The sequence below is a fragment of the Zalophus californianus genome, chromosome 1 (assembly GCF_009762305.2).
Source record: "Zalophus californianus isolate mZalCal1 chromosome 1, mZalCal1.pri.v2, whole genome shotgun sequence".
NCBI classification, from domain to species: domain Eukaryota; kingdom Metazoa; phylum Chordata; class Mammalia; order Carnivora; family Otariidae; genus Zalophus; species Zalophus californianus.
The window spans coordinates 89,251,746-89,269,038 of NC_045595.1; the positions used below are offsets into that span (position 1 = coordinate 89,251,746).

The 17,293-nt window shown below is 38.4% G+C and overlaps 1 protein-coding gene across 5 annotated transcripts in view; it reads right to left on the reverse strand.

The window, feature by feature from the left end:
- The window catches only part of NPHP3 (nephrocystin 3), a 63,701-nt gene that overhangs the window by 17,886 nt on the left and 28,522 nt on the right, over nt 1-17,293 (reverse strand). For all 5 annotated transcript variants that reach the window (XM_027585892.2, XM_027585893.2, XM_027585891.2 and 2 more), the window contains 2 exons: nt 11,707-11,801; nt 11,040-11,162 (listed from right to left, as the gene is read on the reverse strand). In XM_027585892.2, coding sequence (XP_027441693.1) covers nt 11,040-11,162; nt 11,707-11,801 — 218 coding nt within the window. The remainder of the gene's footprint in view (nt 1-11,039; nt 11,163-11,706; nt 11,802-17,293) is intronic.

Below are 17,293 nucleotides of genomic sequence, written 5' to 3' on the forward strand. Positions count from 1 at the left end.
ATGCTACAGCTAAATCTAAGTGCATCCATCTTTCTGGGCCCACTCGATGTCCCTGTTTGCTAGCTGCTCTCTGCTCTAAATCTCATTTTTATCACAGCATTAGGGGGTTCTTTGGTAATTTATTTATTATGTAATACAACATTTATTAGTTTCGGGCGCACAACTCATGATTTGGTATTTGCATATATAGTAGTCCACCTTATCCCCGGTTTCATTTTCCCCAGTTTCAGTTATCGGTCATCAACTATGGTCCAGGAGCAGATGATCCTCCTCTGACATAAGGTCAGCAGGTCAACAGTAGCCCATGGCTCCATCACAGTGCCTACTCCATTCACCTCACTTCAGCTCATCACTGGGACATTTTATCATCTGACGTCATCACAAGAAGAAGGGTAAGTCAGTCCAGTAAGGTATTTTGAGAGAGAGACCACATTGACATAACTTTGATTATAGTATATTGTTATAATTATTCTATTTTATTATTCGTTATTGATATTAATGTCTTATTATGCCTAATTCATAAATTAAACTTTATCATAGGTATGTGTGTACAGGGAAAAATAATACATACAGGGCTCGGTATGATCTATGGTTTTAGGCATCCACTGGGGGTCTTGAAAGTATCCCCCATGGGAAAGGGGGATCATTGCAAAATGATCACCACAGTAAGTCTAATTAACATATGTCCCCATACATAGTTACAGAATTTTTTTCTTGTGATGATAACTTTTAAGATCTACTTTCTTAGCAGCTTTAAAATATACAAAGTATTATTAACTATAGTCACCATGCTGTACATTACATCCCCAGGACTTAGTTTAGTTTATAACTGGAAGTTTGTACCTTTCTACTCCTTTTACCAACTTTGCCCACTCCCTACCCTCTCCCTCTGGCAATCAACAATCTCTTCTCTGGATCAAGAACATGTTTGGCTTTTGTTTTTAGTTTTTTTTAGATTCCAGATATAAGTGAGATCATACAGTATTTGTCTTTCTGTGACTTATTTCACTTAACATAATGTCCTAAAGGTCCATCCATGCTCTTGCAAATGGCAAGGTTTCATTCTTTTTTACGGCTGAATAATAGTCCACTGTATGTATATAATGTGCACACACATATACACACCACTGTTCTTTATCCATTCATGTATGAGTGGACACTTAGGTTGTTTCCTATCTTGACTATTGTAAATAATGCTATAATGAACATGGGGGTGCATATATCTTTTCAAATTATTTTTTCTTCAGATAAACCCCCAGAAATGAAACTGCTGGGTCATATTGCAGTTCTAGTTTTAATTTTTTGAGGAACCTCATACTGTTTTCCACAGTGGCTGTCCCAAATTACATTCCTACCAACAGTACATGAGGGTTCCCTTTTCTCTACATCATTGCCGGCATTTGTTATCACTTGTCTTTTTTTTTTTTAAATTATGTTATGTTAGTCACCATATAATTCATCATTAGTTTTTTGATGTGGTGATCCACAATTCATTATTTTCATATAACACCCAGTGCTCCATGCAGTATGTGCCCTCCTTAATACCCATCACTGGGCTAACCCATTCCCCCACACCCTCCCCTTTAAAACCCTGTTTGTTTCTCAGAGTCCATAGTCTCTCATGGTTCATCTCTCCCTCCAATTCCCCCCCCCCATTTCTCCCTTCCTTCTCCTAATGTCCTCCATGCTATTCCTTATGTGCCACAAATAAGTGAAGCCATATGATAACTGACTTTCTCTGCTTGACTTATTTCACTTAGCATAATCTCCAGTCCCATCCATGTTGATGTAAAAGTTGGGTATTCATCCTTTCTGATGGCTGAGTAATATTCCATTGTATACACCGACCACATCTTTATCCATTTGTCTGTTGAAGGGCATCTCAGCTCCTTCCACAGTTTGGCTATTGCGGACATTGCTGCTATGAACATTGGGGTGCATATGGCCCTTCTTTTCACTACATCTGTGTCTTTGGGGTAAATACCCAGGAGTGCAATTGCTGGGTTGTAGGGTAGCTCTATTTTTAATTTTTTGAGGCACCTCCACACTGTTTTCCAAAGTGGCTGTACCAACTTGCATTCCTACCAACAGTGGAAGAGGGTTCCCCTTTCTCCACAACCTCTCCAACATTTGTTGTTTCTTGCCTTGTCAATTTTTGCCATTTTAACTAGTGTAAGGTGGTATCTCAATGAGGTTTTGGTTTGAATTTTCCTAATGGCTAATGGTGATGAACATTTTTCATGTGTCTGTTAGCCATTTGTATGTCTTCTTTGGAGAAGCGTCTTTTCATGTCTTCTGCCCATTTTTTGACTTGTTTTTTGGGTGCTGAATTTGAAAAGTTCTTTATCGTTCTTGGATACCAGCCCTTTATCTGTAGTGTCACTTGCAAATATCTTCTCCCATTCTGTGGGCTGCCTCTTTGTTTTGCTGACTGTTTCCTTTGCTGTGCAGAAGCTTTTTGTCTTGATGAAGTCCCCAAAGTTCATTTTTGCTTTTGTTTCACTAGCCTTTGGAGATATAGCTTGAAAGAAGTTGCTGGGGGCAATGTCAAAGAGGTTACTGCCTATGTTCTCTAGCATTTTGATGGATTCCTCTCTCACACTGAGGTCTTTCATCCATTTTGAGTTTATGTTTGTGTACAGTGTTAGAGAATGGTCGAGTTGCATTCTTCTGCATGTGGCTGTCCAGTTTTCCCAGCACCATTTATTGAAGAGACTTTTTTCCATCGCATATTTTTTCTGGCTTTGTCGAAGATTACTTGACCATAGAGTTGAGGGTCCATATCTGGGCTCTCTATTCTGTTCCATTGGTCTATGTGTCTGTTTTGTGCCAGTACCATGCTGTCTTGGTGATCACAGCTTTGTAATATAGCTTGAAATTGGGCAATGTGATGTCCCAGCTTTTTCTTTTTCAATATTTCCTTGGCGATTTGGGGTCTCTTCTGAGTCCTTACAAATTTTAGGATTGTTTCTTCCAGCACTTTGAAAAATGTCATTGGAATTTTGATTGGGATGGCACTGAAGGTATAGATTGCTCTGGGTAGCCTAGACATTTTAACAATGTTTATTCTTCCGATCCATGAGCATGGAATGCTATTCCATCTTTTTGTGTCTTCTTCAATTTCTTTCATGAGTGTTCTGTAGTTCCTAGAGTATAGATCCTTTACCTCTTTGGTTAGGTTTATTCCAAGGTATCTTACGGTTTTTGGTGCTATTGTAAATGGAATCATTTCTCTAATTTCTCTTTCTACAGTTGCATTTTTAGTGTATAAGAAAGCAACTGATTTCTGTGCACTGATTTTGTATCCTGCCACATTACTTAATTGCTGTATGAGTTCTAGTAATTTGGGGGTGGAGTCTTTTGGGTTTTCCACATAAAGTATCATGTCATCTAATCGCTTGTCTTCCTGATGATAGTAATTCCAACAGGTGTGCGGTGATATCTAATTTAATTTTTTTTCAATTTAACAACTCAAAATTTTTTTGTTTTGTTTTGACCAGGATGAAATGATTAACTTTTACTTGACACTTTTCCTCCTGAGTAACTTCTAGAAGATCACATATTTTTTTCGCTTTTTAAAAATTTTATTATGTTATGTTAATCACCATACATTACATCATTAGTTTTTGATGTACTGTTCCATGATCCATTATTTGCATATAATACCCAGTGCTCCATTCAATACGTGCCCTCTTTAATACCCATCACCAGGCTAACCCATCTCTCCACTCTGCTCCACTCTAGAACCTTCAATTTGATTCTCAGAGTCAATAGTCTCTCAAGGTTCGATTCGCCCTCGATTCCCCCCCCTTCCATTTTCCCTTCCTACTATCTTCTTCTTTTTATTAATATATAATGTATTCTTTGTTTCAGAGGTACAGATCTGTGATTCAACAGTGTTGCACAATTGACAGTGCTCACCATAGCACATACCCTCCCCAACGTCTATCACCCAGTCACCCCATCCCTCCCACCCCGCACCACTCCAGCAACCCTCAGTTTGTTTCCTGAGACTAAGAATTCCTCATATCAGTGAGGTCGTATGATACATGTCTTTCTCTGATTGACTTATTTCGCTCAGCATAAAACCCTCCAGTTCTATCCATGTTGTTACAAATGGCAAGATCTCATTCCTTTTTATGGCTGCATAATATTCCATTGTGTATATATACCACTTCTTCTTTATCCATTCATCTGTCGATGGATATCTTGGCTCTTTCCACAGTTTGGCTATTGTGGACATAGCTGCTATAAACATCGGGGTGCACGTACCCCTTCGGATCCCTACATTTGCATCTTTGGGGTAAATATCCAGTAGTACAATTGCTGGGTCGTATGGTAGCTCTATTTTAAACTTTTTGAGGAACCCCAATACTGTTTTCCAGAGTGGTTGCACCAGCTTGCATTCCCACCAACAGTGTAGGAGGGTTCCCCTTTCTCCACATCCCTGCCAACATCTGTCGTTTCCGCCTTGTTAATTTTAGCCATTCTGTGTGAGGTGGTATCTCATTGAGGTTTTGATTTGGATTTCCCTGATGCCGAGCGATGTTGAGCACTTTTTCATGTGTCTGTTGGCCATCTGGATGTCTTCTCTGGAAAAATGTTTGTTCATGTCTTCTGCCATTTCTTGACTAGATTATTTGTTCTTTGGGTGTTGAGTTTGATAAGTTCTTTATAGATCTTGGATATTAGCCCTTTATCTAATATGTCATTTGCAAATATCTTCTCCCATTCTGTCAGTTATCTTTTGGTTTTGTTGACTGTTTCTTTTGCTGTGCGAAAGCTTTTTATCTTGATGAAATCCCAATAGTTCATTTTTGCGCTTGCTTCCCTTGCCTTTGGCGATGTTTCTAGGAAGAAGTTGCTGTGGCTGAGGTCGAAGAGGTTGCTGCCTGTGTTCTCCTTTAGGATTTTGATGGACTCCTGTCTCACACTGAGGTCTTTCAACCATTTGGAGTCTATTTTTGTGTGTGGTGTAAGGAAATGGTCCAGTTTCATTCTTCTGCATGTGGCTGTCCAATTTTCCCAACACCATTGTTGAAGAGACTGTCTTTTTTCCATGGGACATTCTTTCCTGCTTTGTCGAAGATTAGTTGACCATAGAGTTGAGGGCCCATTTCTGGGCTCTCTATTCTGTTCCATTGATCTATGTGTCTGTTTTTGTGCGAGCACCATACTGTCTTGATGATGACAGCTTTGTAATAGAGCTGGAAGTCCGGAATTGTGATGCCACCAGCTTTGCTTTTCTTTTTCAACATTCCTCTGGCTATTCAGGGTCTTTTCTGGTTCCTTGTGAATTTTAGGATTATTTGTTCCATTTCTTTGAAAAAAGTGGATGGTATTTTGATGGGGATTGCATAAAATGTGTAGATTGCTCTAGGTAGCATTGACATCTTCACAATATTTGTTCTGCCAATCCATGAGCATGGGACGTTTTTCCATTTCTTTGTGTCTTCCTCAATTTCTTTCATGAGTATTTTATAGTTTTCTGATTACAGATTCTTTGCCTCTTTGGTTAGGTTTATTCCTAGGTATCTTATGGTTTTGGGTGCAACTGTAAATGGGATCAACTCCTTAATTTCTCTTTCTTCTGTCTTATTGTTCGTGTATAGGAATGCCACTGATTTCTCTGCATTGATTTTATATCCTGCCACTTTACTGAATTCCTGTATGAGTTCTAGCAGTTTTGGGGTGGAGTCTTTTGGGTTTTCCACATACAGTATCATATCATCTGCAAAGAGTGAGAGTTTGACTTCCTCTTTGCCGATTTGGATGCCTTTGATTTCTTTTTGTTGTCTGATTGCTGTGGCTAGGACTTCTAATACTATGTTGAATAGCAGTGGTGATAGTGGACATCCCTGCTGTGTTCCTGAGCTTAGAGTTCTTCCCCATTGAGAATGATATTTGCTGTGGGTTTTTCATAGATGGATTTTATGTTATTGAGGTATGTACCATCTATCCCCATACTCTGAAGAGTTTTGATCAAGAAAGGATGCTGTACTTTGTCAAATGCTTTTTTCTGCATCTATTGAGAGGATCATATGATTCTTGTTCCTTCTTTTATTAGTGTATTGTATCACACTGATTTGCGGATGTTGAACCAACCTTGTAGCACAGGAATAAATCCCACTTGGTTGTGGCGAATAATCCTTATAATGTACTGTTGGATTCTATTGGCTAGTATTTTGGTGAGAATTTTTGCATCCATGTTCATCAGGGATATTGGTTTGTAATTCTTTTTGATGGGGTCTTTGTCTGGTTTTGGGATCAAGGTAATGTTGACCTCATAAAACGAGTTTGGAAGTTTTCCTTCCATTTCTATTTTTTGAAACAGTTTCAGAAGAATAGGTATTAATTCTTCTTTAAATGTTTGGTAGAATTCCCCGTGGGAAGCCATCTGGACCTTGGCTCTTGTTTGTTGGGAGATTTTGATGACTGCTTCAATTTCCTTTGTGGTTATAGGTCTGTTCAGGTTTTCTCTTTCTTCCTGGTTCAATTTTGGTAGTTGATACATCTCTAGGAATGCATCCATTTCTTCCAGATTATCTAATTTGCTGGCCTACAGTTGCTCATAGTATGTTCTTATAATTGTATTTCTTTGGTGTTGGTTGTGATCTCTCCTCTTTCATTCATGATTTTACTTATTTGGGTCATTACCCTTTTCTTTTTGATAAGTCTGGCTAGGGGTTTATCAATTTTGTTATCTCTTTCAAAGAACCAGCTCCTAGTTTCGTTGATCTGTTCTACTGTTCTTTAGGTTTCCATTTCATTGACTTCTGCTCTGATCTTTATTATTTCTCTTCTCCTGCTGGGTTTAGGCTTTATTTGATGTTCTCTCTCCAGCTCCTTTAGCTGTAGGGTTAGGTTGGATATTTGAGACCTTTCTCATTTCTTGAGAAAGGCTTGTATTGCTATATACTTTCCTCTTAGGACTGCCTTTGCTGCTTCTATGTATTTGAGTTCTTTTTGACTTTTCTCTTGTGACTGAGTTCTAGTTTCAAAGCATTGTGGTCTGAAAATATGCAGGGAATGATCCCAATCTTTTGGTACTGGTTGAGACCTGATTTGTGACCTAGGATGTGATCTATTCTGGAGAATGTTCCATGGGCACTAGAGAAGAATGTGTATTCTCTTGCTTTGGGATGGAATGTTCTGAATATGTCTATGAAGTCCATTTGGTCCAGTGTGTCATTTAAAGCCTTTATTTCCTAGTTGATCTTTTGCTTACATCATTTGTCCATTCAGTGAGGGGGGTGTTAAAGTCCACCACTATTATTGTATTGTTGTCAATGTGTTTCTTTGCTTTTGTTTTTAATTGGCTTATATAATTGGCTGCTCCCATGTTAGGGGCATAGATATTTACAATTGTTAGATCTTCTTGTTGCATATACCCTTTAAATATGATATAGTGTCCTTCCTCATCTCTTATGATAGTCTTTGCTTTAAAATCTAATTTGTCTGATATAAGGATTGCCATCCCAGCTTTCTTTTGGTGTCCATTAGCATGGCTAATGGTTTTCCACTCCCTCACTTTCAATCTGGAGGTGTCTGCATCTAAAATGAGTCTCTTGTAGACGGTATATCGATGGGTCGTGGTTTTTTTTATCCAATCGGATACTCTGTGTCTTTTGATTGGGGCATTTAGCCCATTTACATTCAGGGTAACTATTGAAAGATAGGAATTCAGTGCCATTGTATTGCCTGTAAGGTGACTGTTACTGTACATTGTCTGTGTTCTTTCCTGGTTTATGTTACTTTTAGGCTCTCTCTGATTAGAGGACCCTTTTCAATATTTCTTGTAGGTCTGGTTTCATGTTTGCAAATTCCTTTAGTTTTTGTTTGTCCTGGAAGTTTTTATCTCTCCTTCTATTGTCAATGACACCCTAGCTGGATATAGTATTCTTGGTTGCATATTTTTCTCATTTAGTGCTCTAAATATATCATGCCAGTCCTTTCTGGCCTGCCAGATCTCTGTGGATAGGTCTGTTGCCAATCTAATGTTTCTACCATTGTAGGTTACAGATCTCTTGTCCCGAGCTGCTTTCAGGATTTCCTTTTTGTCTCTGAGACTTGTGAGTTTTACTATTAGATGTCGGGGTGTTGACCTATTTTTATTGATTTTGAGGGGGGTTCTCTGTGCCTCCCGAATTTTGATCCCTGTTTCCTTCTCCAAATTAGGGAAGTTCTCTGCTATAATTTGCTCCAATATACTTTCTGCCCCTCTCTCTCTTTCTTCTTCTTCTGAATCCCAATTATTCTAATATTGTTTCATCTTATGGTATCACTTATCTCGGATTCTGCCCTTGTAATCCAGTAGTTGTTTATCTCTGTTTTTCTCAGCTTCTTTATTCTCCATCATTTGGTCTTCTTTATCACTAATTCTCTCTTCTGCCTCATTTATCCTAGCAGTCAGAGCCTCCATTTTTGATTGCACCTCATTAATAGCCTTTTTGATTTTGACTTAGTTAGATTTTAGTTGTTTCATTTCTCCAAAAAGAGTTTCTCTAATATCTTCCATGCTTTTTTCAAGCCCAGGTGGTATTTTTATAATCGTCATTCCAAACTCTAGTCTGACATCTTACTAATGTCCGTATTGATTAGGTCCCTGGCAGTCAGTACTGCCTCCTGTTCTTTTTTTTTGAGGTGATTTTTTCCATCTTGTCATTTTGTCCAGAAGAGAATAGATGAATGAGAGAACAACGATCCCAGAAAAATATACACTAAACAAATCAGAAGAGACCTGAAACCGGGGGAAAAGAAAGGGAAAGAAAGAAAAAAAAAAGAAAAAGATTAAAAAAAATATGATCAAATATGATCAGGCTGGTGAATAGATCAGTGCCACACACTAGATTTTGGGTGCATTTTGGTCTTTTAGAAGAAACTGCCTCCCAAAATTTTAAAGAAAAAAAAGCTTATATATATACAAAAATAAGGGTAAATACAATGAAGGGATGGAATATGAGTGTAAAGATGAAAATTATAAAAGATTTTATAAAAGGAAATGATAAGAAGTTGGTTGAACAAAGAAAGAAGAGAAATTAAAAAAAAGGGGGGGAAGAGAATGTGATCAGGCGGGAGGCTAGAAGAAAGCCATACACTTGAGATTTGGGGTATATTTTGGTCTGTTAGAAGGAACTGTATCCCAAAATTTTAAAGAGAGAACAACTTATATATATATACCAAAAATAAGGTTAACTAATATGAAGGGATAGAATATGACTCTAAAAATGAAAACTAAAAAAGATTTTTAAAAAAGGGATTGATAGATGTTGGTTGAAAAAGGGAAAAAGAAAAATTAAAAAAAAAAGAAAAAATTAAAGAAATTAACTTTGAAAGACTAAAGAATCATGGTAAAAAAGCCATGAATTCTATATGCAGTATTCCCCTAGTGCTGGAGTTCTGCCGTTCTCATTGATCGGTAAACTTGGTCTTGGCAGGCTGGTCTTGCTGATATTCTGGGGGAGGGGCCTGTTGCCATGGTTCCCAAATGTCTTTGCCGGAGGCGGAACTGCCCCGCCCTTGCTGGTCCGGGCTAAGTAATCTGCTCGGGTTTGCTCTCAGGAGCTTTTGTTCCCTGCAACTTTCTGTACAGATTTGGAGGACGAGTGTGAAAACAGCGGCCTCCCAATCTCTGCCCTGGAGGAGCCGAGAACTCGGGGCCTCACTCCTCAGTGCACCCCCAGAGAAAAGCAGTCAATCACTCCTGTCTCCCGGGTCTCCGGCCACACTCCATGCTCACCCAGGCTGTGACCAAGCATTTCTATCTCCGGCACACCACTCTGTGTGTTCTCCAAACCCAGCAGGTCCCTGTAGTGTGCTCCCGTGCTGCTCCTCCCAGGGGAGGAAGGTGAATCTCCCCAGATCTGCCACTAGTTGGGTCCCTGCTGGAAGAGCGGTGGCTTGACTGTGCCGCGGATCATGGTTTATGGCAACCCCAAGCTGAGAGCGCATGCCTCGGCTCCGTCTCTGCAGCCTGCTTCCCCGCTCTGATACCTGGGAACTTTGCCGCACTCAGGCACCCCCAGTCTTTCTGTGACCCTGAGGGTCCTGAGACCACACTGTCCCACCGAGGGTTTCACCCCCCGCTTAGCCACTGGAGCGACATTCCTCAGCGGAGCCAACTTCTAAAAGTTCCGATTTTGTGCTGTGCTGCTCTATCACTTGCCGGTAGCGGCTGATGGAGGCCCCCTCCCCCGCCATCTATCCTCCCAAATATCGCCTCGGATTCACTTCTCCACACGTCCCACCTTCCAGAAAGTGGTCGGTTTTCTGTTCAGAGAGTTGCTGCTGTTCTTTTCTTCGATCTCCTGTTGAGTTTGTAGGTGTTCAGAATGGTTTGATCCCTATCCAGGTGAATTCCTGGGACCAGATGAAATCCAGGTCTCCTACTCTTCCCCCATTTTGCTCCACGCCCTCTCATTTTAATTTTTAATTTACATTTCCCTGATGACTAGTGATGTTGAGCATCTTTTCATGTGTCTGTTGGCCATCTGGATGTCCTTTTTGGAAAAATGTCTATTCAGATTCTCTGCCCATTTTTAAATTAGATTCTTGTTATTGATTTGTATGAGTTCTTTATATATTTTGGATGTTAACCCCTTTGCAGATGTATGATTTGCAAATATTTTCTCTCATTCAGTAGGTTGCTTTTTCATTTTGTTTATGGTTTCCTTTGCTGTGCAGAAGCTTTTTTAGTTTGATATAGTTCCACCTGTTTATTTGCTTTTGTTGTGTTTGCTTTTTGTGTTAGATCCAAGAAATCATCACCAAGACTGATGTCAAGCAGTTTACTGCCTATGCTTTCTGGGAGTTCTATGGCTTCAGGTCTTATATTAAAGCTAAATTAAAAATGTCATTTTTCTTTGTTCTACCAAACAACTGTTTAAATTTTTTTTTCTGGGGGAAGGTGTTCTACAAGTAAGTTTCTTACCTTTTATAAAGGTTCTGAGACAAAAAGAGATCGAGAAGGCAATCCTGCAACTTCTGTTTACTTCCCTGCTGCTGAAAAAGCCAAGGGAGCCTACAAGTAAGTTTCTTACCTTTTATAAAGGTTCTGAGACACAAAGAGATTGAGAAGGCAATCCTGCAACTTCTGTTTACTTCCCTGCTGCTGAAAAAGCCAAGGGAGCTCATCTGCACTTCTCCAAGTCACTCGGTCCTGACTGTCAGAAGGGAAAGGACAACATTCAATAATACCTTCCAACAAGGAGATTGCCTCAAAAGGCTTCAGACAAATGTTGAAGGGAGGAAAATGTATCTGACATCCATCTCTGACTCTTTAAATATAATCTAATGCTGAGAAAATTAGGTGAAAATCAGAAACTTGAAAAAATAATCTAAGAAAGTAAATACAGTGATATCAGGACCACTAACCAAACTCTCAAGGTATTTTCCTAAAATTGAGCTATTAAAAAAAAAAAAAACTCAATCAATCCAAATATATACACATGGTATACAGACACACATATATTTTTAAACTATTAAACTGGAATAAAAAAATGATCCTGCACTGATTTCATGTAAGTTTAAATCTTTAGCATGACATTAAAAGACTTACTTACATAATAATCTCTTATTCTTTTGACATTAACAGGGGAGATGATTTAATCTTTTCCATAATAATTAAATTTTTATACATTAAGGAAGAGAAGTAAAGACACAGAGGTAAAATGTGTTGTAGAAGAACAATATAGACATTTATAATACCTTAGCTGCATGGTGAAATAGTTGATTAGCTTTTGCCTACATGAAGAAATAATGGTGGGACCTTCCATGTATTCCAGTCTTACTGTTTCCCAAGCCTGGGAAGAAAAAGAAAAAATATTTCAGTCTATTTTCTGTAAGTCACTGTATATCTAACAATTAATTTATAAACAAATTTATAATTATTTCAATTTTACAGGTGTATAATAGAGATGGCAAAAGAATATTTTAAAATTCGGGATATGTTTACGTGATAAATGATAGAGAATAAAAAAATCTCCTGGAAGCACTTAAAACATAATTTAATTCAAGCTTCTACTAAATTAATTCTACTAAGTTAATACAGTAAAAATATCAGAACTATGGATTGAAAAAGTACCAAAAAGAGTATATTTGAGCAATATATAATAATAAAGAGAAACCTGTGAAATTACAAACATTTTCCACCTGCAAATATAATGCAGCACAATCACACGAAAGACTTCATTTGCATTTGTATACACATAAGTCAGGCATGGCATTGCAGATACCAGTCAATATACCTAAACATTTACTACTATGTACTAGACATCATGCCTCACTAGGATCAAAGACCATCTCAACTGATTCACTTCACAACCTCTGTAGTAAGCTGGAAAAATCTGCCCAAGTCTTACAGAATTTACCCAACATTACAGAGGTGTTAGCTGTGAAGAGCTGAATTGTGAACTGAGGCATACTGCCTGAGTGAAGCTCTTAAAACATAAATAATGATACCAGCAATCAATAATACATACAATTGAAAAAAATATTTTTTTCTTTTTCAGAAAGGAACTACTTTTTAAAGTACTGTAAGTCCTCTTTTTTTTTTTTTTTAAAGATTTTATTTATTTATTTGACAGAGAGAGGCACAGCGAGAGCAGGAACACAAGCAGGGGGAGTGGGAGAGGGAGAAGCAGGCTTCCCGCGGAGCAGGGAGCCCGATGTGGGGCTCGATGCGGGGCTCGATGCGGGGCTCGATCCCAGGACCCTGGGATCACGACCTGAGCCAAAGGCAGACACTTAACGACTGAGCCACCCAGGCGCCCAAAGTACTGTAAGTCCTCTTTATCCCCAGTTTCACTTTCTGCAGTCTTAGCTACCCAGGGCAACTGGGATTTGAAAGCAGATGATCCTCCTGATATTATGATTTAATCTTTTCCGTAATAATTAAATTATTTTTATACATTAAGGAAGAGAAGTAAAGACACAGAGGTAAAATGTGTTGTAGAAGAATATAGACATTTATAATATCTTAGCTGCATGGTGAAATAGTTGATTAGCTTTTGCCTACATGAAGAAATAATGGTGGGACCTTCCATTACATTCCTAGTAATGTAATGCTAGGTCACAGTGCCTACATCATTCACATTACTTCATTTCATCAGGTGGGCATTTTACTGGTAATCTCACATCATCACAAGAAGGGTGAGTGCAGTAAAAGAGGCGCCTGGGTGGCTCAGTCATTAAGTGTCTGCCTTCGGCTCAGGTCATAATCCCAGGGTCCTAGGATCGAGTCCCGCATCGGGCTCCCTGCTCGGCGGGAAGCCTGCTTCTCCCTCTCCCTCTCCCCCTGCTTGTGTTCCTGCTCTCGCTCTCTCTCTCTGTCAAATAAATAAACCAAAAAAAAAAAAAAAAGGGTGAGTGCAGTAAAATAAGATATTTTGAGAGATACCACATTCACATACCTTTTAGTACAGTATATTTTTACAATTGTTCTGTTTTATTATTAGTTACTGTTCTTAATCCCTTACTATTCCTAAATTATAAATTTAACTTTATCACTGGTATGCATGTATAGAGAAAAACATAGTATATATGGGGTTTGGTACTATCCCAGTTTCAGGCATTAACTGGGGGTCTTCGAAGGTGTCCCCTGTGGATAAGAGGGGACTGCTGTAATAGTCATTTCATAAAGGTACTTCGTAAAAATAATATTAGCCAAATTTTACATTTAACCTAAAATTATTGCAAAAAAATTTTGTAATGTCAAATTTCAGATTTCAATTTTGTCTTGTAATTGAAACACTTAAAATAGAATGGTACATTGGTGTTTAAAAAATTTTTATTTTTTAATTTAAATTCAATTAATTAATATATAATGTATTATTAGATTCAGAGGTAGAGGTCAGTGTTACATCAGTCTTACATAACACCCAGTGCTCATTACATCCTGTGCCCTCCTTAATGTCCATCACCCAGGTATCCCATCCCTCCCACCCCCTCCTCTCTAGCAACCCTCAGTTTGTTTCTGATGATTAAAGAGTCTCTTATGGTTTGTCTCCCTCTGATTTTTGTCTTGCTTTATTTTTTACTCTCTTCCCCGATGATCCTGTTTTGTTTCTTAAATTCCACATAGGAGTGAGATCTTATGATACCTGTCTTTCTCTGATTGACCTATTTCACTCAGCATAATACCCTCTACCTCTAATAATACCACATCATTGTTAAGTGGCAACATTTCATTTTTGGATGGCTGAGTAGTATTCCATTGTGTGTGTGTGTGTGTGTGTGTGTGTATACCACATCATCTTCTTTATTCATTCGTCAATGAACATTTGGGCTCTTTCCATAGTTGGGCTATTGTGAACATTGCTGTTATAAACACTGGGGTGCAGGAGCCCCTTCGGATCACTACAGTTGTATCTTTGGGGTAAATACCTAGTAGTGCAATTGCTGGCTCAAAGAGTAGTTCTATTTTCAACTTTTTGAGGAACCTCCATACTGTTTTCCAGAGTGGCTGCACCAGCTTGCATTCCCACCAACAGTGTAAGAGGGTTCCTCTTTCTCCACATCCTTGTCAACATCTGTCATTCCTTGACTTAATGTTAGCCATTCTGACCGGTTGAGGTGGTATCTTTATGTTGTTTTGATTTGTATTTCTCTGATGCTGAGTGATGTGGAGCATTTCTTCATGTGTCTGTTGGCCATTTGGATGTCTTCTTTGGAGAAATGTCTGTCTTTTGCCCATTTCTTGATTGGATTATTTGTTCTTTGGGTGTTGAGTTTGATAAGTTCTTTATAGATTTTGGATACTAGCCCTTTATCTGATAAGACATTTGTAAATATCTTCTCCCATTTTGTCGGCTGTCTTTTGGTTTTGTCAACTGTTTCCTTTGCTGGGCAAAAGCTTTTTATCTTGATGAAGTCCCAACAGTTCATTTTTGTCTTTGTTTCCCTTGCCTTTAGAGATGTGTCTTGCAAGAAGCTGCTGTGGCCGAGGGTGAAGAGGTTACTCCCTGTGTTCTTCGCTAGGATTTTGATGGAATCCTATCTCAAATTTAGATCCTTCATCCATTTTGAGTCTATTTTTGTGTATGGTGTAAGAAAATGGTCCAGTTTCATTCTTCTGCATGTGGCTGTCCAATTTTCCCAACACCATTTGTTGAAGAGACTGTCTTTTTTCCATTGCATATTCTTTCCTGCTTTGTTGAAGATTAGTTGACCATAGAGTTGAGGGTCTATTTCTGGGTTTTGTATTCTGTTCCACTGATCTATATGTCTGTTTTTGTGCCAGTATCATACCATCTTCATGGTAACAGCTTTGTAATAGAGCTTGAAGTCTGGGACTGTAATGCCCCCAGTTTGGTTTTCTTTTTCAAGATTCATCTGGCTATTCAGGGTCTTTTCAGGTCCCATACAAATTTTAGGATTATTTGTTCCAGCTCTGTGAAAAAAGTGGATGGTATTTTGATAGGGATTGCACTGAATGTGTAGATTGCTTTGGGTAGCATAGACATTTTAACAATTTTTGTTCTTCCAATCCATGAGTGTGGAATGTATTCCCATTTCTCTGTGACTTCCTTAATTTCTTTCATGAGTATTCCATAGTTTTCTGAGTACAAATCTTTAACCTCTTTGGTTAGGTTTATTCCTAGGTATCTTATGGTTTTTGCTGCAATTTTAAATGGGATGGACTCCTTAATTTCTCTTTCTTCTGTCTCATTGTTAGTGTACAGAAATGCAACTGATTTCCGTGCATTGATTTTATATCCTGCCACGTTACTGAATTCCTGTATGAGTTCTAACAATTTGGGGTGGAGTCTTTTGGGTTCTCCACATCGAGTATTATGGCATTTGTTTAGAGTGAGAATTTGACTACTTCTTTGCTGATTTGGATGCTTTTCATTTCTTTTTGTTGTCTAATTGCTAAAGCTAGGACTTCTAGTACTATATTGAACAACAGTGGTGAAAGTAGACATCTCTGTCATGTTCCTGACCTTAGGGGAAAAGCTCTCAGTTTTTCCCCATTGAGAATGATTTTGCTCTGGGCTCTTCCTATATGACTTTTATGATATTGAGGTATGTTCCCTCTATCTCTACACTGTGAAGAGTTTTAATCAAGAAGGGATGCTGTACTTTTTCATATGCTTTTTCTGCATCTATTGAAAGGATCATATGGTTCTTGTTCTTTCTTTTATTAATGTAGTGTATCATGTTGATTGATTTGCAGATGTTGAATAACCCTTGCAACCCAGGAAAAAATTCTGCTTGTTCGTGGTGAATAATCCTACTGTTGGATCCTATTGGCTAGTATCTTGGTGAGAATTTTGGCATCCGTGTTCATCAGGGATAGTGGTAATTCTCCTTTTTGATGTGGTCTTTGTCTGGTTTTGGGATCAAGATAATGCTGGCCTCATAGAAAGAGTTTGGAAGTTTTTTCTTCCATTTCGATTTTTTGAAAAAGCTTCAGAAGAATAGGTGTAAGTTCTTCTTTAAATGTTTGGTAGAATTCCCCTGGGAAGCCATCTGGCCCTGGACTCTTGTTTGTTGGGATTTTTTTGATTACTGCTTCAATTTCCTTGCTGGTTATGGGTCTGTTCAGGTTTTCTATTTCTCCTGTTTCAGTTCTGGTAACTGAAACATTTCTTCCAAATTGCCTAATTTGTTGGCATATAGTTGCTTATAATATGCTCTTAAAAACTGTATTTCTTTGGTTTTGGTTGTGATCCTTCCTCTTTCACTCATGATTTTACTTATTTGGGTCCTTTCTCTTTTCTTTTTGATAAGTCTGGCCAGGGGTTTATCAATCTAATCAATTCTTTCAAAGAACCAGGTCCTAGTTTCATTGATCTGTTCTACGGTTTTTTCTGGTTTCTATTTCATTGATTTCTGCTCTAATCTTTATTCTCTTCTCCTGCTGAGTTTAGGCTTTATTTGCTGTTCTTTCTCCAGCTCCTTTGGGGTAAGGTTAGGCTGTGAATTTGAGACCTTTTTTGTTTCTTGAGAAAGACTTGTGTTGCTATATACTTCCCTCTTAGGACCACCTTTGCTGCATCACAAAGGTTTTGAACAGTTCTGCTTTCATTTTGTTTCCATGAATTTTTTAAATTTGTCTTTAATTTCCTGGTTGACCCATTCATTATTTATTAGAATGCTCTTTAACTTCGAAGTGTTTGAGTTCCTTCCAGATTTCCTTTTGTGATTGAGTCCCAGTTTCAAAGCACTGTGATCTGAAAATATGCAGGGAATGATCCCAATCTTTTGGTATCAGTTGAGACCTGATTTGTGACCCAGTATGTGATCTATTCTGGTGAATGTTTCATGTGCACTCAAGAAGAATATGTATTTT